The sequence below is a fragment of the Mchenga conophoros genome, linkage group LG7, assembly GCF_057382185.1.
Source record: "Mchenga conophoros isolate Kocher_MC1m ecotype Shallow Benthic linkage group LG7, M_conophoros_male_GT1.1, whole genome shotgun sequence".
In the NCBI taxonomy this organism is placed as follows: domain Eukaryota; kingdom Metazoa; phylum Chordata; class Actinopteri; order Cichliformes; family Cichlidae; genus Mchenga; species Mchenga conophoros.
Genome location: NC_140532.1, coordinates 17,078,590 through 17,104,701, shown reverse-complemented (window position 1 = coordinate 17,104,701; position 26,112 = coordinate 17,078,590). Strand labels below are relative to the sequence as shown.

At 41.1% G+C, this 26,112-nt stretch overlaps 2 protein-coding genes across 2 annotated transcripts; one reads left to right on the top strand and one right to left on the bottom strand.

Annotated features, from left to right (window-relative positions):
• Window positions 1–1,864: 1,864 nt before the first annotated feature.
• On the top strand, window positions 1,865–26,112 carry dhtkd1 (dehydrogenase E1 and transketolase domain containing 1). Its single transcript, XM_085282612.1, has 17 exons — window positions 1,865–2,298; window positions 2,562–2,714; window positions 9,987–10,198; window positions 10,285–10,479; window positions 10,639–10,908; window positions 13,108–13,279; window positions 15,125–15,323; window positions 17,284–17,596; window positions 17,686–17,770; window positions 17,876–18,015; window positions 18,093–18,243; window positions 18,346–18,452; window positions 20,190–20,354; window positions 20,935–21,017; window positions 21,178–21,344; window positions 25,152–25,237; window positions 25,326–26,112. Exons 1-17 carry the CDS (start codon window positions 2,127–2,129, stop codon window positions 25,425–25,427), a joined length of 2,772 nt encoding a protein of 923 aa, XP_085138738.1. The 5' UTR covers window positions 1,865–2,126; the 3' UTR covers window positions 25,428–26,112.
• Window positions 5,878–7,808, bottom strand: LOC146569929 (uncharacterized). The gene is made up of 3 exons (XM_085281250.1): window positions 7,087–7,808; window positions 6,680–6,962; window positions 5,878–6,546 (listed from the first exon to the last, which is right to left on the bottom strand). The coding sequence occupies exons 1-3, from the start codon at window positions 7,416–7,418 to the stop codon at window positions 5,878–5,880; spliced, it is 1,284 nt and encodes a 427-aa protein (XP_085137376.1). The 5' UTR covers window positions 7,419–7,808.

Genomic DNA, 26,112 nt, shown 5'->3' with positions numbered 1-26,112 from the left:
TTCCTGTTTCCTGGTATGTTCTGGTAGTTGAGAAGACAAATACCTGAGGCTAAGTTAAAACATACTGACTTTTTTCTAGAATGTATCTCCTTTTAGTAAATATAAACAAGAATTGACCACAGACCAAAGCTATTGTTTCTTAAAAAGTCATCTCTAAGATTTCCCCCAAATCTATAAAAGGTTACATCTTAAATCCTCCTTTAGTAACAGGACACGTTTATTTCCCAGAGTGTTAGGGAGTGGATTTAGCAGGATTACATTAGCAGTCTAAAGGCATACAAAGAACCTCAAGATCCAACTTGTTCTGTTGCGAAAATGGTGTGAGAGGAGAAACTGGCATCTTTTCCCATGTACAGGCGTTTCCATGTTCTCAGTCATCAAACACACAGGATGTAAGGAAGTAGGATGTGACACGTCACAGTGCTGAGACGTTATGTGACTTAGGAAAGCACTTTCTGTACAGTGTAGCAAAGGTCTTTTCTATTTAACCATGAACTTCTGAGGAGTTTAAAAGTGGAACTTAAGGTAGTACAATAGCGCCACCCAGTGGTGGAGATCCCTCTGCAGAAAATGGCAGGCAGTGAGACGATACATAAAGATGCTTTGGCATTTTGGATTAATACAGAACATAAGGGAAAATTTAATAAGCTTAACACTTTGCAATTAAACTTTACATTTTCAATCGTGCTTTGGTTGCGCTTCAGCTATCAGAAAATGTTGGTTCTTCTGTTGTAAAGTAAACCAGGTCTATGAGCTGTTCGAATAATCTGATAGTGCTGGTGAAAAATTTAGGCTGTGTATAAAATGCACTGTTATTAAACTCCAGAGCTCTGGGATCTTTAAATCTGATCACAGTTTATGTGGAAGATCCTGAAGTTTGTGTCCTGGACTAATGAATGGTTGATCAGTCCTTATTAGCCATTATTAATTTAACATTAATTAACACAAAACATCAAAAGTTGCCTGTTACAAACTGCTCGGTGCAGGAAACCTGTGTGTGGGACTTGTGCATGTGTTTCATGCACTCACTGAAATGGGAGTTCGGGTGCTGTTTCATTGTTTGGAGATTCCTACATGATCCATGAAAGACCAGCAGGTGTGGGAGTCTGGGCATATGGTGGGAGCACAGGCATCTATTGTTACAGCGTCAAGGCTCACCTTGATCTCTGTCACCACTGGCCCTTAAAACACACAGACATGGCATACTGTCTCACCGTTTCAAAATCCCCCAATTCCCCAAAACCACCATTTTCATTCATTTGACCTCAGAACAGCCTCAGCATATTTAAAAAAATAAAATGTAGCAACAGTTTGATTTTACCAGTTAATATTTTTAGTTTTAGTGTTGGTGTTTTTAAATAATTTTATGGTTAAATATTTGTCATGGGATATTTAAGAAGGTTAGAACAGCGATTTAAAAATGCACTTTTTATTTTTTCTGAGTTAGAACATTATAGACTTTCCAGTCTGTAAATATATGAAACAACTTTTTTTTCACGTGGTGTGGTGACAAATTCGACTGAAAAAACCCAGCAAGTCTTCTATATTTTGTTTTAAGTCGTTTTGTAAGTATTTTTCCCGCAAAAGCGAAAAAAAAAAATCAAAAAAAAAATTTATTTAAAAAAAAATAAAACGTTTTTGTTGATTTTTTTCCCCACACCTATTTTCTTTCTTTCTTTTTAGTTATTTCAAAGTGTTTTTCATACCTTAAATGCATGCTTTTATAAATTTTAAGTTCAGTTTCAGTTAATTATAATAATCTTGCTCTCCAGTGGTAATTACGATGTTTTAAGAAGTCCCTGAACTCAGCACATCGTCGTCGCTTGGACACCTGTTGCGCTACTTCACTTGCTTCTGAGATTTTTAGCCATCTTAAAGACAACATAGCGCTGGCCCGAAATGTAAAAATGTAACCTCGTGCCCTACAGATTCAAACCTTGTGTTTAAGTAAAATTAAATACCATTTACTCGACTTAAATATCGACCAGATAAGCTTCAGCCAATCGCCTGCCGATGCGACATCTCCTCCCATTAACGTGTCCCTCCTCCGGGCAGTATGGCTGCCGTCCTGTAGCCTGTTCTCAGATGTGTGCCGCTATCTCATGCGAGACTAAAGACCTGGAAACATGTCGGCCTTGATTTTGCTGAAAAGCTCGCTGAGCAGACTGCCGCAGAGCGTCGCTCGGCAGGTTGTCGGCTGCAGTTATCACACCGAGAGAGGTGTTTACGGGTACCGACCCAAGAGCACCGAGCGGGACCAGAAGTGGCAGAGCGAGCGGGTGGCTGCACTAAATCAAGGTCAGTATGGAGTTAAATTGCAGTACGGTCCCCTTAAGTTACCGTCGTTTAACATAGAGGCTCCGCAAAGACAGTTGCATTAACGCTTGTTTGTGGGGTTATTTTATTCCGCGGTATTTTTATACGAGTTTGAATGATATTCTGTTTAGGTGGCCTATCGTTGACTCTGGAAGCTGTTGTAGCTGTTAACTGCTGTGCAGTGAACGCGTCATTTATTTAATGTGAGCTCGCTGTCACGCGTTGTTCTCTTCTCTTGTGTTCAGATCATGCTCTAGCTAGACTGGTGGAGGCATACAGAGCTCACGGACACAAGGCTGCTAAAATTAACCCTTTGCTACCCCAAAAGCCTGTTGTTGACAGTGTCCCGGAGATTAGCATGCTGACTGGCACCATGAGTGGACAACTCAACACCTCAGGTAAAGGAATCCTGCAGAAAGCATGCACCTGAAGTTAGCATACTCACACTTGTTTACCTTTTTTAAACTATGAGGGGGAAAAAATAACACCCACAATGTCATTTCACTCTGAGTTTTTAAGTGTTAATCACGTCCAACTCTCTACTTTTTGCTGTTTAAAAAGTGTTAAACTTATATGGCGTTTGCCTTTCATTATGAAATCCTGCCCATCCCAGTATTTGCTGCACTCCAGTTTTGATGTTTAACTGAGGACTCTGTGTTCAACACAACTTGTACTTACTTGTTAGCATGTGCCATTCTTGCGCAACACCTGGTTGATCATCAGTTGTCTCTGAAAGTGAGGAGTCCAAAAATGGCTGTAGGGGAGAAAACAAAACGACACACACCATTTTATCCATGACTTAATGCTAAAGCATGAACTCTTTAAGGTTCATGCACATAAAGTTGTTTTTATGTTTTGTTATGCAAAATTTGAGTGGTTGCATCTGTTACTGCACCATTATTACGCCTAATTATGAGGTTAAAAATTAAAAGTTCTCTACAGGCTTATGTAAAGAAGCAAAATTTGATCCATTGAACACAAAACGTTTTTTGTTTTGTTTTTTTAACTTTGACATGGTGTGCTGTCCAGTCACAACGAGCCATCAGAAGACGTCTACACGGCGCTCATAAAAGGACGTGGTCAGCACTAATACTTGGGCAAGGCAGGATGGCTCTTTATTCCAGGCTGTTTACACCTGAGCTGGTCATCTTGCTGTGATGTCACTGGCCTGTTAAATATTTTCATTAACAAGCAGCTGTACCCAGGGTTTTAATAGTTTTGCAATTTTCATTAGTTTTTATTTTTTATTTAGTTTTGACTTCAGATTTTCAATTTTATATCAGTTTTAATTAGTTTTTACCAATTGTTTGCTAGTTTAGTTTTTTATTTTTTTGAAAATCCTTAGTTTCAGTTTAGTTTTGATTAGTTTCAGTTATAGTTTTAGTTGTGTTTGCAATAATTAAGTGTAACAAAATCCCAGTTTCATCATATCAGTCATTCTCTTCTGCTTATCCTTGGGTATGTTGCTATTCCAGCTACCATACCCTGCACAGGTCGCCTGTCTGTCGCAGGGCTACACCTATGGGTTCTTTAAATAAATAAATGAAGGCAGATGAACAACCATTGATACCAGGCAACTATAAAATGTATATCTTGGCCCCAATGAGACTATTAACTCTCGCAGCACTGGGTGTTCGTAATTTTGGTTCAAGTGAATTGATAAACTTTTTGAAGGCAATTTACTTAAACAGTTATGTAGATACCCCAGTCCTGTTGTCTCGGGATGCATCACGCTGCCTTCCCTGGGGTTAGCTTCTGTTTTCTGGGGATGAGGGTTGAGTGTGCTCCCTTACCTTCTCAAGGTAAGCTAGGTTAGCCTTCTTGTGTGAGCTTTTCAAGTGCACTTTAAGGTTTGTGGGATTTTTTCCCTTTAGAAATGTCCCTCATAATTTGTCTCTTTCCACTACAAGACACTTGCTTTATTCAAAACACAGTCATATTCAAAGTAATCCCAAATAGAGATTGACAGACCACGTGACTTTTGCGCATTGCATGCCGGTAACTCGTGGCAAAACAATCCAAGTACCTGCATCAAATGCAAGCATTTGCAGCACCGCAAAACGTTCATTCTTCGGTTCCAATAAATTCTTGCTTTTTCTTTGCCCCCCAAAAAGGTATGTACAAAACGAAGGAGAACAATGCCGGTCCGTACAAAGACAGACTTAATGAAAAGTCAAAGAAAAGATACGAGGAAAAAAATCAAACCAGTGAAAGGGTTAGACCCTTACGAGCACACAGAGGGACAAAATACGTTAGCGTGCTGCCCAACTTTCACCACGCTCATATTTATAATTATACGGTTCTTGGAGTGAGTGCATACACTCATGAAGTTTAGTAACTTCAGGTCACTGCAACAAGCCCAGGTACAGTTTACCGACGGATGGGTGCAGGACCTTGAAATGCACCGTGTAGAAAGTAAAGACCATCGTACATATCATAAGTTTACCAGTCTCACAAATCGTCTTCATAAATACACATTCGTTAACAGTTTATTAATAGGACCTTTGAGCTCAATGGTAATTAATTAGTAGTAGAAATAATTTCTGATACGCATCACAGAAATGTAGCAGTGACAATAATATTGTATGCTGTAATCGTACTGGGCAATTAGTGATACAAAACAACTGTTTTATCCTGTGAATAAAAGTATATGTTTTTGTCAATGTACCATAATAACAGAAGCGAAACACAATATTGTGTCAGGACAATTCACTATTTATGCACAATAAATAAAGGAGCATAGCGCGACAATTTCTGTTCAGCGCCAGACTTGCTTGTAACCTATATCACCAATTATGTTAAGAAAAATGACGCATTAACTACAACAGCAGACTGACCTTTGTGGAAATGCTTGGAGCAGACTAACCTGTGAGCTGGAGTGTTCTGGGACGTTATATTTGGTCTTTGAATGGCTGCAATCCAGGCCACCCGTCGCCTCTTTGTTACTTCGGAAACATGGCTCGAACAATTTCTCTTCAACGACGTAATCCGATAACAACCGATCTCTTTACTCGTCGGCTTCCTGTGGCTGTCATGCGACCGGCTATTGCAGTTAATACAGTTTTTCTCAAATGCTAAAACACATGTCACAAACGTTACCACCAGGTCCCCCAATGTCCAAACACAACACCCTTCTCTAAGGCTACATAAACACAACCACACCTTCCCACTGCAAAACTCAAACTCCCACACCAAGAGAGCAGCTCGAAGCTGTCAAAACTGTAAACACTATACACAGCATTACACACTACAGCAAAACAATTGAAAACACAATGCTCAATTTGTGAGAAGGTTCTTTGGTTCATAACTGCCAATGCATATTTTTATAAACTGTACAGTAACGGATCGTCATAGAACCCTGCAGAGGATTAGGCATTTAGATTTGTGAGTTTCACATGAAGACTATAAATCTATAAAAACATCCTGCATGTACGTACACTACTGTAACACAACTCAATGCAAAAACAGAATCTATCGCACACAACAGTACTCTCGGAAAAATGATCAGGGTGTGAAGTCTTTTTTATTGTCTACACGGTCTTTTTACAGTATTACACACAGTCACTGTGCGGCATCATGTCGCCGAGCTGCATTGGGCCACATCACCTCATCCACATCACAGGCTATATTGTCCCTTGCTAGGCACCGCGGGAAAAACGCCCTGGAATGGCGAATCCATCCCTGGAAGGCCTCCACTGGGATGTCAGCACAGGCCAGCTCCATTGCCCGTACGAGGTTCTCTCTTGTGTATGGCTGTCTGTCATACACCTTCCATCTCCATGATGAGAAGAACTCCTCTATAGGGTTCAGGAAAGGGGAGAAGGGTGGCAGACAGACGTTTAAAAAGTGGTCACTGTTGGTGGTGAACCACTCTCTGATTTGGTGTGTTTTGTGGAAGCGGGCGTTGTCCCAAATGATCACATACATGTGATGTGCTAGCCTAGGATGGTGTTGTTGACGGTCCAGGAGGATGTCTTTTAGCTCCTCTAGGAAGGTGAGGAGACGTTGGGTGTTGTAAGACCCAAGGACAGCATGCCGGTGGACAAGCCCCTCCGTACCCATAGCTTCACAAAGAGTAATATTACCCCCCCATTGGCCAGGAACCTCAGTGATGGCTCTTTGGCCAATGATGTTACGGCCTCTTCGCCTTCGTTTCTGGAGGTTGAAGCCAGCCTCATCCAGGAAGAGGTACTCATGGGGTCTGGCCATCGCGTCCAACTGCATTATCCTCTGTGAACATGGAAAAGCGTACAGGTGTTCAGAACGGTCAATCAGGTAGCACAGTATTGTCCAGAAGTAATGTAGGCCACTAAGCAACACAGTATGTCCACTAACTGTACTGTGGACATGGATGTATACGTACTTGCACATACTCGTAACGTTGTTCTATGTGTCGCGCAGAGTTGCGCTCAAAGGGAACCCTGTAGACCTGTTTCATCCTCATCTGTTGGCGCCTGAGAACTCGGTCTATTGTGGACACGCTGACAGCATCAATGTTCTCAAAGTTTACATTATCTGCAATGACTTTGTCTCTGATCTCTCGGAGTCTAATGCAGTTGTTCTCACGGACCATATCTGCAATGAGGGTTTCTTGTGCCGCTGTGAATATGGCAACCCTCCCACCTCTATGTGGCATTCTTTCAGCTCTAAAGAAAGAAACATGTGTTGTCAATTGACTGATTTATATGTAAAACTACATGTAAAGTAACAGACCACTTTCACAGGCCTGTAAAACTGTAGTGTGACAAAGAAAGCAATAGCGTACTACACCTGTTGTGTTGTCTAAATGCCTTGATAATGGTGGCCACGGTGAACCTACTCAGGTTTGGATGTACTCTTCGTCCCGCTTCAGCCATTGTCATGCCATGGACAATGACATGATCAATTACTGTTGCTCGCATATCATCTGTTATGATGGTGCGAGGTTGTCTTCTTCTCCCACCTGGACCTTCTCCTCTCTCTTGTTGGCCTCCTTCTCTTCCTCCTCTACTCCGAACTCTTCTTCTTCTTAGGCCTTCACCTCTTCCTCCTCTGATCTCAACCCCTCTTCCTCTTTGGCCTGCAGCTCTTCTCCTTCCGCACGCTCGAATGCCTTCATCCATTGTGATTGTTTGGCATCTTCACCAAACTATGCTTTTATAGGTGGGGTCACATCATTAGCAACAGGTGTCTTCAATTTTGAGTCGTTGTGTGTAGTGACTGACGCCAGGTGTGTTCCCTGTGTTCAAAGATTGGTGACTGTGGCAAGCATTTTGCATCACATGGGCTTTCATTTGAGAATATGAGCAGAGTTGTTTTGCAACATGTGTTTTAGCAAGGAAAAATGTGTTTAGATTTATGAGTACAGAGGGTTGTGTTTTGTGAATTGTGTCTTCATGTGACATGTGTTTATGGTACTGGAATATGGTGGCTACATTTAGTAAATGTGTTTAGACTACTGGTCATTTGGGTTACAGGATTGGCTTTTGTGTTTTAACATTTGAGAAAAACTGTAATACAACAGCTTCTTGCCATTTTTTGTGTTTCTTTTTATCGCTGTATAACTGATTTCAATTGAAAGCCTGCGTGCGCTAGTACCTCTTGCCACGAGTTCCCAGAATTCTTTGCGATTTTACCCCTGAGCGACGTCACATTTTCAATCTCTATTGGACTCTGGTGCTTTCTCCCGACTTTTCCTGACATGATTCTGCGCGTGGATGGAGCAGCAACACAGACGACTCGACTAACGTACTGGCCACCTGCTGGCATAATGAGACAGCAAGCAAAAAATCTGGAAACTAAACTTCATTTTCACCCTTGACTATTGTATGACACGCACACATCAATGAAAACTAAACACATTTTTGCTATAAATTCAGTTAATTTTTAGTTTTGTGAACACTCATTACAGTTTTAGTTAGTTTTCCTTTTTTTGTTTTTATTTTTATTTCCGTTAACGAAAATGTTTTTTCACTTCTAGTTTTCGTTATTTCGTTAGTTTTCGTTAACGATAAAAACCTTGGCTGTACCTGTTAAAGCGGCGTGTGAGTGTATATAACCGTTAAAAAATCAAATCCCTAAAGGAAACCGTTACAGCAGACATAGTTCCACTTTTACTTACACATTCAGCTTCCTTAACTGTCTTGTGTTGCTTACTTGAAGGACCGTCCTCTTCATCCAGGATAACCATATTATTAGAGCCACATGCTGAAAGGTCTAGATCTGAACTGGTTACAACAACAAGCGCTGGACTGGACAGACCCCATCTGATCACAGGCTTACAGGGAGGGAACGTGACCATGTGACCCACTGCACTCAATCATCACCCATGTTCTTATGTGCTAGTGATGCGTGTCAATGGATCAGACTAGTCGCAGTAATTCACGGTAACAGCAGCTTGTCGTTACCTCGTTAAGTCTTAGGATTCGATTTGTAAACAGGTGCATTCTGTTTTATTTACATTTTATGCAACATTTGAGAATTTCGATTCTTGGTTTAAAAGTGTAAAGTCAGAGTAAAATGATTGCAGGTTAAAGTCCTGGAAAAAAACCCTGTAAAATTTTAAAGTATGCAAGTTTTATTATTAAAATGTAGTTTGTTCTCATTAGAGCAGGGCGATATGACCAAAAATATTTATCACAATATACATTTGAAAATTTGCGATAACGATATAACTGACGATATAATTGACACTAGACAAAATGCTTTACAACTCCACAACTTTATTAGTGCAAAAAACCCCATCAATGTATTTTCACTTAAACAAGCAGCTGTTTTTTATGTGCATTAAAGTTATATAAAAATGTAACAGTGCAAATTCCTTGCTGACAGTTTAACCAAACGGCATTTCCAGTGGAAATTGGCCGACATGTCCTCAGCATAACCATGTATAATATCCACAAAACTTAAAAAGAGGTTATTACCTATTGTGTGTGTATATTATGTTGAAGCACAGTACGTATCACTCCGCGAGGCCCACGATAGCCCTAATGCTCCTACAATCCATCAAGCGGTGCGGCTTCGTAGTTTAGCAAAGTCGTACTAAAACATTGGACAGATTTTCGAGCGCCGTGTACGACATAAAATCGTTTGGAGGTCAGTAAACACAACCAGAATTCATACATAAGGCACACGGGATTATAAGGGGCACTGTCGATTTTCAGAAAAATCAAAGGATTGATTTTAAGTGTTTCCAAACAACACGGTAATAACGACGGCCTGCTAGCATGCTGTACCAAAAATAGTGCTTTGTTGTGTATCTGACGGACGAAAGCTAAACCAGTGCCACACCACTGAAGTTGCAGCATTTTTACAAACCAATTCTGGTTCATCTGTGTCATTCAAGAATCCACTTTCGCTCTCCTCATTCTGCGTCGCCATCATGTGCGTATGTAAATATAGGCACTGCGCATGCGCGTTTTACCGATATTCTATCGCGATATTTCATTTTCCTATCGTTGCCCAAAATTACACCAGTGAACGGTATGATATAGCCCAGCCCTAGTTCTCATTGCTTTCTAGCATGTTATCTAGCTTCATATCATTTGTGAAATATACAGTGTTTATTCATCTGTGAATACAGAACACTAAAAAAATACATATTAGGGCTGTTTTTGTTCTGTGACCCTCCCCCACCCTTACAATTCACAGGTAGGTGTTGCTTACTTTACTCGTTACATGTGATTCTGCAGGTTTGCGGCACTTTGGGAAAGCGCAGGCTTCTGTGGAAGAGGTTCAGGCCTACCTGGAAGAAGCCTACTGTGGCCACCTGTCAGTGGAGCCCGGCCAGCTGAGCAGTCTGGATGAGAGGGAGTGGTTCGCTGACCGCTTCGAGGAGCTTAAGAGAGAGAATTTCTCTCCAGAGGAGAGAAGGCAGCTGGCCAAGATCATGCTAGAGTCGCAGGCAGGTTTCAGAAGAGTAATAAAAAAGAATTGTAGCACGTGATCTCAATGACATCCACTTCATAATATTCCTCTTTCGACCTGCAGGAATTCGACCACTTTCTGGCCACCAAGTTTGCTACTGTGAAGCGTTATGGAGGAGAGGGAGCAGAGAGCATGATGGGGTTTTTCTTTGAGCTCTTCCACCGGTCTGCCCACAGTGGAGTCACTGACATTGTGATCGGCATGCCTCACCGAGGCCGACTCAACCTCCTGACAGGCCTGCTCAAGTTCCCACCTGAGGTTTGGATATTTAATCTGACCCGTATACTGCATTTTAGTCACGGTATTCAAGATTATCTTTTATTTTCTTTAACATCACTGAACAGCTTTTGTTCGCCACGACAAACAAAAGCAAGACGGTCTCGGATAACGCTGTGCTTCCCTCATTTTTCTCTCCAGCTTATGTTCCGTAAGATGCGCGGCCTCAGCGAGTTCCCCGACACCTCGCCGGCCATCGGTGACGTCCTCTCCCACCTCACCTCTTCGGTGGAGTTAGATTTCAGAGCTAAACACCCCCTTCATGTCACCATGCTGCCCAACCCATCTCACCTTGAGGCCATCAACCCCGTGGCTCAGGGCAAAACCAGAGCCAGGCAGCAGCTCCGGAAAGAAGGGGACTACTCGCCCGAAGACGACGCCCAACCTGGGGACCAAGTCATCTGTCTGCAGGTATCACAGCTGCATGCACGCATGAGGACATATTTTAGAACTTGCTAGAAAAAGTGATGAGTCTGTTAGTGTGGAATTTCATAAACGAACACAAATAGCTCTATTGGAACAAATAAAAAAGTGTTTTACTTCTGTGTGCTGAAAAAGATTCCCTCTCCCTTCCAAAATGCTTAAGAAATCACTGTATGCTTTAATGAATTAATGAAGAACAATTATTACTTTTAATTTGACAATTTTACATTTATTCGCTCTACCTCATGTTAATATTGTGACTTACAGACATCACAACTTTAACTTGTGCTTATTATATAATGTTATACTAACTAACCAACCAGGAAGCTCATTCTCTTCCTCTTCAAAACATTTTCTTTGAAGGTAAAGTGCTTTTTGGGGTCACCTTGAAAGAAAGACAGATGTGAAATGTAAAAGGGAGGTCAGAGGTCAAATGGGACATGATATTTGGTTGCTATAACTATAATGCAATATTTAGAATCCCCATATCCCCTTTCCATAAATGCCTATATGTTGTCAACTAGAGCTGGGCGATAGAACGATAACAATATGTATCGCGATATAACTTTTACTCGATAGAGAAATTAAGCTATCGCGATAGACCTCGCCGCTCTTGTCCTCTTAAAATAAAATAAAAAATAAAAAATAAAAAGAACAGCCAATCCAAACTAAGTAGCGCAGAGCCGAACCAATCACAGCCGCAGCGTCACGTCGCGTGACTTGTTACGTACAGCACAAGTGCCAAGCCGCACGTGTGTTTGTTTGGGAGGCAGCCAGCGGGTAATGGAGGAAATGAGTGTGCCGACTAGAAAAATCAACCGAGCGTGACCGAAGAGAAAACAGATGATGGTTCCAATGCCGGAGAGATTGTCGAACGGAAGAGCCATAGAAGCTCTGTAGTGTGAAGGTATTTCGGCTATTTCAAGTCTGACAAAAAACAGAGTAGCGTGCACTGTAAATTGTGCCGAAAGCAAGTCTGGAAATACAATAAACTGGTGCATGCGTCACACTGCGCCACGTTATTGTTTCGGTGAAATGAATTTCTACAATACTGTTACTGTTAATTGTACTCTCTGCAGTGTTTAAATGCTTACATATACACACAGTTACTGTCCCTCCACACATACGACTCGGTTCTGCTTCTATGCCCCAGCTTTGTTTACTTTTTCCCACCGAGGCTTCTAGACTTCTGATTGGCCAACATTTCGGCACGGTTAGGAATCTAGCGCCACCTGCTGCTTTGGCATGTTCATAGCAGCGTTTTCCTTCATTTCTGCCTTTATGTGTGGACGGGATTATTTTTTAAAACGAAAACAGAAAATCTCCGTTTTCAAAAATACCCGTGTACCCGTGGACGTAGCCTCAGTCTCTGACTGGAAGCGCTAATTCGTCATTCGGCTTTTGTCAGACTAAAGTAACTGTTAAAACTGTTTGAAAAGCTCAGCTATACAACAAGGAGAGATTGAGAATTTCCTTTTAGTTCTCAGTTTATTTGATATTGACAAAAGTTAGTCAGTTTTGTCTGTTCTTCTGTAAACAAACTAAGATTTATTTTTAGAATTAATATTTTGTTTCTAAGTGGAATTGACAATTTAGTCTGTTTCGTTTGTTCTATTTTGAAACTTAAACGCTTTAGCGGCTGCCTTTTGTGTAGTTTGCAATATTTGCCTTTATCTATCTGAAAAAGTCTCATGTTCCTTAAGTACATCTACCCTGTTGAACTTATTATGGGAAATAAATATTTAAATAAAAACAAGCTGCTGATTATTTCACATTTTACTTGTGAGCAACGGCACATTTAAATCTTACAAATATAGTTATTTGGCTTATATCGTGATAGATATCGTTATCGCCTGAAATGAAAAAAACATATCGTGATATGAAAAAATCTCATATCGCCCAGCTCTATTGTCAACACAAACACTGGTGGTAAGAATAATAGTTTTAAATAGCTCTGTATAGCATTGCTATCAATTTGACCTTCAGATCATTATGTTGACCTTGAAGGAGAGGTCAGAGGTCAAATATGACATATTTTAAAACTTTATAATTGTACTTTCTGCATGTTGACTACACACACCACACCAAAGAATCATAGCTAATCAGGTCAGTATAAAAAAAGCAGGATTTGTTAGATGATGTTCGTTTGTACGATGAGATAACTTCTTCTTTCTTCCTTCTTCACAGATTCACGGCGACGGCTCGTTCACTGGTCAAGGCATCGTTCCTGAAACTCTGACCCTTTCAAATCTTCCTCACTACAGAGTGGGTGGGAGCATCCACCTCATCGTGAATAACCAAGTGGGCTACACCACCCCGTCGGAAAGAGGACGATCGTCTTTGTACTGCAGTGATGTTGGTCAGTGAAAGCTTCTCATCAGTATTCCCGTGTACAGAGAGAATACGTTATTAGCAAGTCATTTATTTGAAAGCGCTTTGTGTGTATAAAAAAAGACTTTGAGAATAGGCAGACATGAGATAAAAAGCGTGTGAGGAGAGTTGCAGATTAACTAAATATAAACTTTTAAAATGTCACAGCTTCAAAGTTTTTGGAGCTCATTCTAAAGTATTTAAACCCAGTGTTTCCAAGACCAGTGTCAGTTAGAGGTACAGCGTAGGGCTGGGCGATATATCGAGTTTTTTAAAAATATCGATATATTTTCATACGAGATATAAGATGTGACAATATCGTTTATATCGATATAGTCTATGTTACGTTATAATTATACTTGTGGAGCAGCAGGTTTGCCTCTCTTTCGTCCACTTTTGTCTCTACGCAACGTTACTCGGCCTCGCCTCTCCTTCACTGAACACAACTCCCCCTCCCCCATAGCTTCACCTGCAGGCAATGACAAGATGAAAGCGGAAAATCTCCGTTAGCGAGTTACCGCGGATCGCCCCGTGCGTGGGGCTGGACGGCGTCAACGTGTTAGCGAGCTAACCGCGCTAACGACATGCAGCCAGGAGGGGCTGCACGGCCTAAAATCCTTTCATTTTCTCAAAAATCGACAGTGCGCCTTATGTATGAATTCTGGTTGTGCTTACTGACCGCGAACCGATTTTATGTGGTACACAGCGCTCGGCAATCTGTCAAAAAATGTTTTAATATGACTTTGCTAAGCTACGGAGCTGCACCGCTTGATGGATTGTCGGAGGATTACGGCTACCGAAGAGGAGCCTCGTGGAGTGATACGTACTGTGTGTGTATAAGGACCACAAATGGCACCTGTTCAGAGACGTGGTGCAGCTGTGAAATCTGTCTCTTTGTTATTATGCTCAGCGTCTATTAGTTTACATTTTGACTGCACAATTGTGAGCTTTTTGTTATGCACAAAAACAACATTGTTTTCTTTTATTTATGGACCATGATTATTTAATAAATGCTGATAATTTATTTTTGAGTAATTTCTTCATGTACATCTACGCTGTATGTAAATAAAAGTGCCCGTGTGACATCTGGGACACAGTGTGACTAAGAACTCTGTTTTTGTTCTTAACTTATGGCTTTAAAAAAAAAAATCGAGATATATATCTTATATCGCCATCCAGCTAAAAAATATCGAGATATGAATTTTGGGTCATATCGCCCAGCCCTAGTACAGCGAATGTCAAAATGTCCTGTGACCTGACATTGTGTCTACTGTGCTTCAACTTAATCAAATAGCAGGCTTTAGTCAGGCAATCTTTCCAGTAAAGCCTTTTTTCTCCTGACGTTTTCATATAAGATGAATGGTGAGAAGGAAAAAGAATCAGTGGGGTGCTGCTTTAGCTCAGTGGGCGAGTGGGTGACCACATGGCCACAGAATTCAGCAGCCCGTATTTGAGAGTGACCTGTGGCCTTTTGCTGCCCTCTGCTCTCTTTGCAACTACCTGCCTGTCTTCACTGCTCCGCTATCCAATAAAGGCAAAAATGCCCAAAAAGTAATGTTTAAAAAAACACTTCACATTACACGATGCTTCATTTGTTTCTATGCAAAAATCCAAAGTAATGGGGCTAAAAATGAGTGTAGCATGCAGCCTGAGGCCTAAGTCAAACAGTTTCATGAGGGTTTCGAATATGGATTATTTTCATGTATGCGTCTAATATGATACACACGGTGAAATAGGATATCTGAGAGGTCTTTTAAATTAGCCAGGGTTAGTGCAGTTTTACTTTGTAAAGTGGTACCTTCATCATGTGTGTAATGGGCGATTTCTTCTACAGGTAAGATGGTGAACTCTGCCGTGATCCATGTAAACGGAGATGATGCCGAGGAGGTGCTGCGAGCCGCTCGCCTGGCTGTCGACTACCAGCGGCACTTCAGGAAAGATGTCATCCTGGACCTGATCTGTTACCGTCAGTGGGGCCACAATGAGCTGGACGAGCCTTTTTTCACCAATCCGGCAATGTACAAGATCATCCGGTTAGTTAAAGCTATCGCTTTTACTTTGATTTGATTTGATAGTTTGATTTGAATTATTCTTGTAGGTGCACTGATGCATTTACATGATGGGTCTACTCGTGTAGCAATGGCTGATGTTTAATGGTGTATTTGGGTAATTGTGGAATTTTTATTTCTGTGTGAAAGGCAAGCATAACTTGAATTGTAGTGTTTCAACTATTAAACCACTACAGTGCTTTGAAACTATAAAAACTCACAACAGCAGTCACTTTAGTATGTTGCTTTGGATGTTAAAGACCCTGCAACATTAAAGAGAGAACTGCAACAATTAGCCGAGCCTCTAAAAGCAAGCAATTGGCGACCGTGGCGAGAAAGAACTCTCTTAATAGGAAGCGACCTCCAGCATGACCAGGGAGTGGGAAGCAATACACTGTGACTGGTTAGGAGGATGAGGGGGAAGAGAAGATGGATGAAGAACAACAAAGAGGAGAAATCATTAACTGCCAGAGAGAGATTAAAGTGAATGCAAGAGTGTTGTTTAATCACATGGGGAGTGAAAAAAAGGTGCTAGGTTTGTTTTGTTTTTTTAAAGATGCAGTTCTTGGGTCAGTTCTTTTATGCATTTTGTTTTAATTTTGCCTCTGTACACCACCTCAATACATTTTAAATCGGTCGATATGTGATTTAATTCAAGGGGTTTAACAGTTTAGGAATTGCATTATAATGGACAAGTCCCAATTTTGAGAAGCTCACAGTTAATTGGACAAATAAACATCATATTGAACTACTGGGATTAAAATCCTTGGGCATGAGGTGATGTGTTTCCGTCACTGAGATGCTCAGCTAGGCCTTCACTGCAGCTGCCTTCAGTTGCTGTTGTTTGTGGGTCTCTGCCTTCAGTTTTGTCTTCAGTAACTGGAAAACATGCGGTTTGTGCTGAGATCAGGTGACCGACTTGGCTTTTTAAGCATATCCCATTTCTTTGTCTTGAGAAGCTCTTGCTTTCTTTTGCAGTATTCTTTGTGTTATTATCTATTTGCACTGTGGAGTTCTGTCTCATCAGTTTTGCAGCATGTGGTTAAAGCAGACAGTACAGCTGTGTACAATACATAATTCATCCTGCTACTTAATACACAGAAACGGTCCTGTTCGCTGGCGATCATACATCCCCATACCATTACATCATCTCTGTATCTGTCCCTCCTCCTTCATAATTTCCTCTTCCCATCACTTAAAGGTCCAAAAAAAGTTTTTTTTTTCCCATCAGTGCGATCTTCTTTTAGATGTTTTCTGGCAAAGTCTAATCAGGCCTTGTTGTGTTTGTAACGAGTGTTTTTTCACCTTGTTGTAAACCCTCTGTAATTACATTCATCAAGGCTAGACCTTGACAATTATACGCCTACCTCCGTGTGAGTGTTCTTGACTCGGCTCTGTGCTGCAGAGGGCTGCTTCTTAACCAAGGAAAGAATTATGTCTCCATCCACTTTAGTTGTCTTCAGAGCTTTTAGTGTTTCTGAGCTGGCCAGCATAGCCATTCTTGTTAAGAACAAACCAGGATTTTGATTTGATCACTCCAAAGGTTTTTGCGATCTCTCTCATTGGTTTATTTGAATTTTTCAGCCCGTAATGATAATAATAATTCACTTACATCAGCATCTCCTTGAACCTCCTTTAACATCATAATAAGTCAAGTGAAAAATTTACAAATGCAATTTGTATACTTTGAATCACTTTCAGATTTTTATTTATTTACTTTGTTATGAACTAATAAACAGGCCTAACCTGGACAAATAAACATCTTAGTCAACTGCCCAGTTCGTTTTGAGCATCTGAAGGTGGCTGTAATACCCAAACAGTTAATGCAATGCTTTTGTCGAACCCCTTGAATTAAAGCTCGAGTCTGCACCCGGTCCCATCTCGGGCGTCTGATTTAAAAGAATACAGGGTAATAATCAGATCATCTCCTGTTTGCTCCTTGCAGGTCTCGAAAGAGCATCCCAGACGCCTACTCAGACCAGCTGATTTCAGAGGGTCTGATGACAGAAGTTGAGCGTGACGAGATCAAAACCAAATACTACAGCATGCTCAACGACAAGCTGTCCAACATGACCCTGTACAGCCCTCCACCCACCAACCTGCAGGGCCGCTGGGGGGATCTTGTTGAACCCCAGGCTAGAGTCACCACCTGGGACACTGGTGTCCCCATTCCTCTGCTGCAGTTTGTGGGAGTGAAATCTGTGGATATCCCTGAGCAAATCCAGCTGCACAGCCACCTCGGAAAAACCCACGTACAGGTACCGGGATCTTTTGCTTCTAATCTTTCTGCCGCGTTGCCTTGTCCAAACATCACAGCAGTTAAATTATTTTGCTTTTGTAAACTCAGGCCCGGCTGCAGAAACTGGAAGAGGGAACCAAACTAGACTGGTCGACAGCAGAGGCCCTCGCTTTCGGCTCTCTCCTCTGCCAAGGTTTGTCACGTTTTGTCTGGTGTTTTTAGCAGTGAGTAAAAATGACTCATTTCCAGTTTGGGAATTCCTGGGGTTTCCTTTAAACTCGAGCTATTGTCACTGCAGGTTTTAATATCCGTATCAGTGGACAGGACGTTGGAAGAGGTACATTCAGTCAGCGGCATGCCATGGTTGTGTGCCAGGACACTAACGACATGTACATCCCTCTGAATCACATCAGCCCCGAGCAGACAGGTTTCCTGGAGGTAATGCCCTCGCAAAGCAGATAAAACCATCAGTGTCAACATGAAAAACACAACAAATTGTGGTGTCTTGTGTTTAGGTGTGTAACAGCCCGCTGTCTGAAGAGGCCGTGCTCGGATTTGAATACGGCATGAGCATCGCGCAGCCGAAGCTTCTGCCCATCTGGGAGGCTCAGTTTGGAGATTTCTTTAACGGAGCGCAGATTGTCTTTGACACCTTCATCTCGGGAGGTGAGCTTCTCACCCCTCTGCCGCATTTTCTAATAAACTTGGTCAAAAAAAAAGAAAAAAAGAAAGATTATTTCATCAGAGGTGAAACTGTCGTGTTTCCAGGTGAAGCCAAGTGGCTGCTGCAGTGTGGGATGGTGATCCTGCTGCCTCATGGATACGATGGCGCTGGACCTGAACACTCCTCCTGCCGTATGGAGCGCTTCCTCCAGGTCAGTGAGTCAGGACTGTGTCGGTATTTCTAATCTGCAATCGTGTCATATCAGTGTCAATCACTTAATTTCACTATTGTTTATTTAACCTGCTACTTAATATTACAGAAAGACATGACAGTCTTAAAGCTACTTAAGCTCAGATTTGATGGACTAGCCATATGAGGGCCCAGGTGAAGCCTTTTATTCAGGCTGAATGTCTGTGCTCTTCATTACATTATTCCAACCACTCTTTCATTTGTCTACACACAGAACACGTTTTTCCTGACAATTCCTATCAGGAATAACACCGATGTGCAACCAATTCCTTATGCACTGCACCAACAAAATTAAAGAAACACTTGATCCTAACAGTAAAAACAAAGTCAGCATAAACTATCGTGAATCCATTTTGCCTGTAGCCATCACTCCGGAGGGATGAAGAGAGGACAGTGTTATCACTTCAGTTTGCACCAAAGCAGCTGAAATGGATTCAGAATGGTTTATGATTCATAACAGCACAGTGATATCCCTGAAGCTTAACAGACTTTGTGTTATACTGTGATAAACAAGTGCTCTGTCAGTGTATCATACTAGTGCAGAGCCTGTTCACAGAGATTATGAAACCATTTTGTTAAAGCTACAGTTTAAACATCCCTTAAATGTGTCGTATACGGGCAAGCAAGATGATTTGAAACGAGGGCAATAATAATATCGTGTGTGTGTGTGTGTGTGTGTGTGTGTGTGTGTAATGAGCAGATTGTGGGTTACAGTTTTTTTGTGACTACCAAAATGGTAGAAGTGCTTCAGTGTAGTGTGTAGTTGTTCAGGTATCTTTGTGTAATAACTATTTGTTTTCAGCACTGTACTTACCCCACCAAGTTTGAAATGAATCAAACGAACAGCTGCAGAGAAAAGCAAAGTTAGTCGGATATAGGGCAAAGATTTCACCACATAGTATTCTCTAACCATTACACAACTTTTGCAGTAATAAAAAAATCTTAAACTCTGCTAAAGTCAAAGACATGGGAGAAAGACATCCCACTTCTCTCTTTTGGTTCTGAAACAGTCACGACATGACTATCATTTCAGATCCTGCAGATTCATCAGTTGCTTGACAACACATTAAAAAAACACCTGAATAGTTTCCATGGAGGTTTAATCTTTTACCTCTGCCAGGAAACAGATTATCTTTTCACTCATGCCTTTGTAGAGTTGAACTGTAATAACAAATGCAGTGTCACGCAGAGAGCTTTATACGTGAATAATACCATAATTTAAATAGACACAATGGTAACCACGTAATGAGAATTAAAGGTTCTATAAGTGAGATTTTAAACATTAATATAGCCCGTAGGATCTAAATGAAAAGCTTGTTGTGTGAAGTTACAGATGGTTTCTTCGGTGCAGAGGAAGGCTGTGTAGTCAGGAGCACATTATGTACAGATTTGATCAATGGCAAATCATCACCGATAATGTTTCTTAATGGGCTGCAAGCAATCAGCAGACAAATTGCATCGGATTGAGGCTGCTTCTAAAATCATTTCCTCGATAATAGGCGCAATTTATTGAACACCAAATTGAAATTTTGCATACTTAACACTTACTTTGTGTCATCTTTGGTAGGTGAGGTATAAAAAAAAATCATTCATATTCATGTTACAGCTTTACAAGAGTGGAAGCTACTCAAGCTAATGTTTAGTTACACATTACCTGAAATATAAATGAATGCTAACTTTTCCTCTTTTTGTCTCGCAGATGTGCGACAGTAAGGAGGAGGGTGTGGACGGCGATACTGTGAACATGTCAGTGGTCAACCCCACCACCTCCGCTCAGTACTTCCATCTGCTTCGGAGGCAGATGGTTCGAAACTTCCGCAAACCTCTCGTTGTTGTGGGACCCAAGACTCTGCTGAGATTTTCCGTGAGTACTTTAGGCCGCGCTCAGCCGGGCTTAAATGCCTCGAAAACAGCGGTCGCTAGGGAAAAATGCGAAAATTTCTGTGACTGTTTTTGCGGGTGGTATTTGAAGGTTGCTGGCCGTTGCAGTGAAATCGACTATTAAAGCTCCAATCACACCAAGATGCAAAATGAAGTTGGTCACAAACAGGTATATGGTGCTGCACCAAAAAACACCCAAAACCAAAACTCTGCGTGCACTTTTCAAAGTAAAAGCTGGACCTTTTGAATGGTGTTGGCTGCAGCAGACTTTCACTACTGCTCGGCGAGTACTTGCTAAGTCTTCGCAGTCTTCCATGAAACTACCAAAGCAATCGCAAGGAGGGTTTTTGTGCAGCACCCTCTTTGCAATCAATTTTACCTAGCAACAGCCAGCAGCCTCCAGTAACCACTTGCCAACCAGTTCAGGAATATAATTTTTTTTTTCCCTAGCGACCAGTGGTTGCCAGGAAGTCACCAATCGGTCTCTAGGACAGATTTGACACATCCAGCTCCTCAGAGATGCTTCCATCTCGATGCTTGAAGGACATATTCTGTTTTCCCAGGGGGCCGTGTCCAGTCTGACTGAGATGGCACCAGGAACGTCTTTTAGGCCAGTGCTGGGTGATACTTCTGTGTCAGCAGAAAGGTAGAGAAGACGTTATATTAAATCTGCAGTGTGGGTGTGTGATTGTTTCTGTGTGTTTAAATGAAACTGCAGGAGCTCAGATTTTTGAAAGAACCATAAAAACACATATGTAAGTAGCCCAAACCCTGAGCCCAATCCAGTGTTTTTTCTTTCCACACAGTGTCCAGAAGGTGGTGCTGTGCTCTGGGAAGCACTACTATGCTCTGCTGAAACAGAGGGAGACATCAGCAGCCAACCAGAACACAGCGCTCATCCGCGTGGAGGAGCTGTGTCCGTTCCCTCTGGATGCCCTGCAGCAGGAGCTCAAAAAATACCCCAAAGCCAAAGGTAGCGTGACCGCTCACTAATCTCTGTTTTCCCACCTACATGCCTACACCGGCTACACACCGGCTTTATAGATGAAGGTGCACTAGTAGTTTGCTTTGAGTCGTAGTTGAAGTTTAATCAGATCAGTTTATGAGTTTTGTTTCGTTTTTCAGAGTAGATTTGTTTGTTTCATTTTAGTTTGTGTTGTTTAAAAATGTTTTGTTTTATTAGTTTTAGTGTTAGGGTGGTGCGGGTGGTGTTTGTCCTTTCAGAGCAGTGCAATAATACATTTAAACATTACAAACACTTAAGTTCTCAAATCTAAATATCTTTTTTTCCACTTAATTACAACGGTACTTTATTAATGAGTCAGAATAAGAATCACAAGTTTTCTGTCGTGAAATCTTTTTCCAGTCTCTGCTTGAAATCCATTTCTCTGTAAATTATTTTAAATCAATCTTTTAGAAAATCCAAACGTGTTCTGTGAGTAGATATTGGTTGTAGTTGATTGGTTTCAGTCAGATTATTTGTAGAAAAAAAACTCAGAATAAGTTCAATTTACTACATTTGCAATCCAGAGGTTTCAGTATACACAAAAATGGTGTATGAACGGTTTTTTTCATCAGTGCCACCATGTGGCTGACCGATGTTCTGAGCTGCTGCTGCTGCAGCCTCGCATGTCCATCAGAGAAAGTCTCTCATCTGATTGAGCTTGGTGGAAATCTCATGGAACAGAGATGAGTAATCGTGCCAGGCCTGTGGTGGCTGCTTGAGTGGGACGGTGCCGGTTCCCACACCGCCAGAATAGTGCAGGCCTTTCTGGATCAGGAGAGTACTCAGACACTTCCTTGGCCTTTTCCTTTAGTCCTGACGTGTTTCTTGCTGAACATGCCTGGGTGGATGCGTTCATCAGAGGCAGCTACAACCAGTGACCATTGCATAGCCAGCTGTCAGCTGCACTCATTCAGGAATGGAGAGTAATTCCGATCCAGACAGGTGACGGCTTGCATCACATCCAGGAGAGGTCATACCTCATATGAAGTGTCTTCTGTATAAGTTATAAACGTTAGTGTTGGGGTTAACCTTTAAGGGTTGGTCTATAAAATCTATTTAACAAACTACTGGGGTTTGTTTTTTTTTTTGTTTGGTTTTTTTTTAAATTATTATTACATTTAACAGACCACCTGTCATAAAATCAAGAAAACGGATACAATTTAGCAATCTGTCAAAAACTTTAGAAGGATGACTTTTTGCCAGACAGAAGAGGGTTACAAAAGCGCGCTGCTGAAGTCTGAGTCAGAGTAATTTAAATGTGATCCAGCTGAAAGCAGAAACGACATTCGACCGTTTAGTTGAAATGCCAGATCATCAAGTATCTGACAAACTCTTACCTACTGCACAGCTGTTGTCTCACAGGTTTCTCTCACTTTATCCTTTACTGTCCCTGTGAGCGTCATTCAAGGCGTGATGGACATGCTTTCCATACACGAGAAAATTTCCTTGCCAACATTGTCTTTTTTTGCTTATTCACACCATCCTTACTTGTTTAGTTTCACAAGAATGCATTTATGTAAACAGCAGTACAAATACTACGTGTGTGTTCAACTGGCAAAGTTTAGCTGAGGACTCAGAGTAGATCAAAATCTTGAATTGCTTTTCTGAGCTGGCCTCTGTTATTACCCTGTGCTCACAGCCTTTGAACCTTCAAAGCGGTGAGTGATTTGCATACTTTTTTTAGGTTCCTCTTTTTACTTTTTAGGCACAGACAGCTTTTGTTTTAAAGCTAAATGCAGCTTGTGAGGATAAGAAGACTTCAAACACGGGGCTGAAAATATCTTCACATTTTGGGGTATAAATCATAGGTTCTGGTCTTACAAAGATCCTGATTATTATTTAACAGTAATACAGCAAAGGACAGTCAGAAATATTTGTTCTGTTTTTTTAAAAGAAAAATTGATGATTCAGATAATGGTCTTCAGATGGTAACTGAGGTATATGACGAGGAGCTTTTTGACCAAACTGCTCAAATTATGACACATGGCACGTTATGTCTGTGTGCCGTGCCCTTAAACTAACTATACCCTTCTTCTACAAGAATTGTGAGTATTAGATTAGATTAGATTAGATAGAACTTTATTAATCCCTCGGGTGGGTTCCTCTGGGAAATTCGATTTCCAAAAAAGCACAGCACCGACAGAAGTTACAGAGTTACAGAATATTATTTATATTTATATATATATATATATATATATATATATATATATATATAAAAATAAAAATACAGAGACAATATAAATAAAATATATGAAGGGGATAAATAGAATAAATAGGAATAAAAAATACAAGTGAATTGCACATTTCAAGTATTGAGTCTATTGCACTGTTGACTATTTACAAAAAGTATTGCACAAGGTATTGTACAGTGAGGTGAAGAGGCACTACAGCTTAGTTGTTCCCCCCTCCTTTGTCCTCCTGTTTCCCCTCCCTCTCCCCTCCAGAGAGGAGTTAAACTATAAGTAGTAGCCAAGAGCTGATAGCTGACAATCAAATGCATCGTGCCCATAAAAGCAGGAGTTCTGTGAGTTTGCTGGTTCAGGTGTGTGTTAAAGCAACGGCAAGGAAGAATGACATCAGCAGTGACCTTAAAGAAAGAATTGCTGCTGCCCATCAATCCAGGAAGGGTTAAAGACCATTTCCAAACAATTTGAAGCCTATCATTCTACATCTAATGTTTTTCACTATTATTATTTACAAGTGAGCGACATTCAAGACGGTAACCGGTCTTTCTAGGGGTGGACATCCCAACAAATTTACCCTGAGGTCAGACTGTGCAATGCTCAAAGAAACTGCAAAAAACCAAGAGCTACATGTCAGATTCTGCAGGCCTCAACATTTAACATTTAACATACTAAACTTCATGACAGTAGAAAAAAAGATTTAAGAAATATGGCTTATTTGGTGTGTGACCAGGAGAAAGTGTCTTCTCTCGAAAAACCAGAAACAAAAAAAACATGGCACGTTTGCAAAGCTGCGTCTGAGCAAACCACCAGACTTTAGCGACAGTGTCCTTTAGACAGATGAGACAGATAAGGAAATGTGTGACCTTAATGCACAGCATCGCAATTAGATATGAGCACACACATGTCATACCAAGTGTCGAGCACGGTGGTGAAGGAGTGATGATTTGGTTTTGTTTTGCAGCCACAGCAGCTGGGTAGTTTAAGGTCATCGAGTCAACCGTGAACTTCTCTGTATACCAAAGTATCCTAGAGTCAAATGTGAGGCCGTTTGTGTGACGGCTAAAGTTTGACTGAAATTGGGTCGAGCAACAAGACAACGATCCCAAGCAGAGCAACAGATCTACAACAAAAAAGACTGGAAAAGAAAAGAAATCAAATTATTACTACCACTCAGCCAAAGTTATATTTAAATAATTTCAAGACCCGATAAAGACCACGTGACATTTCATTCAATCCTGTTAGAAATGAAAGATGGCACATTTTCTTTAGCGAATGACTACATGTTTATTTATTTTTTTATTTTTTTACATGTATGTTTGTGGGGTTTTTTTAATTAAAACGGAGAGACATAATTTAGATTGGCAGTTGTTCTGAATGGTCATTTTTGTGTGTGTGGATGAGAAACAAAGCTCAGGTTTCACTTCAGTTTGCTGTACTATCGTTCTCACCAAATACTCTATAGCAAACTGGTTTCACACTGAGCTGAAATTTCACTGAACTGCAAGAGAGGAACTTCAACCAAAGTGCTAACCTACATAAATCCTGTATCACTGTAGGTTATAATCACATTTTTAAAATCCTCTTGCAGAGTTCATTTGGAGCCAGGAGGAGCCTCAGAACATGGGGCCCTGGTCTTTTGTAGCTCCCAGGTTTGAGAAGCAGCTGGCCTGCAAGGTGAGCACAGTTTGAAACAATTCTGTCTACACTGTGAACCTCAGTGAATTATATTACTCGAATTGACTTCCTCCTCTGTCCTTGTCAGCTCCGGTTAGTGAGCCGGCCCGCTCTGCCCGCCCCTGCTGTCGGCATCGGGACCCTTCATCATCAGCAGCAAGAGGCCATCCTCACTGCTACTTTCTCCTAAGACTTAAACAAGGCTGCAAACCAAAACATATCAAGTTTGCAGGCATCGGTACAACACTACATGCTGCATCTGCTGCACTACAGATACGCGGGACCCTTACGTGGCGTGGATGGGCTGTTTTTAAACAAATTGTTCAGTAATGAAGATCAAATCAGAGAAATGTGTGAAAGAGGATAGTGTTAATGATTTTATTTGTTCTCTTGTAGTTCTTAAGTGTTTGTTTTTAATGAAAAGCCTACTTCTGTTCCCTCCTGTCATTCAGCATGCCTGTATTTAAGGATGGAGGCACGAAGCCTTACAGACGGCATTTACAAGGTGACTGTGATGGACGCCTGTCAGGGGGAAATCTACAGATTCCATGTTTCAGGAATCGGAACTGCTTATTTGTCTCGTGCACACAGGCTGCATGAGTTACTGTTTACATCATAAAGTAGTGGGAGTGTATTTGTGCATTAACCTTGAAACATGTAAGAATGTGAGTGCTAAACTAGCATTACACTTGAAGATTTGAAAGTCTGTCGTGATCACCAGGAGGAAGTTACCATTGAAACTGTTGAATGTTTATCAGACCAGTTTCATTTCTTATCTTACAAATATGAACTAAAGTTAATTGTTTTAACCATTTTACCAAACTGAAGCTTCAAATCAGAATATTGGCATTAAAGAGTATATTTTAAAATAAATC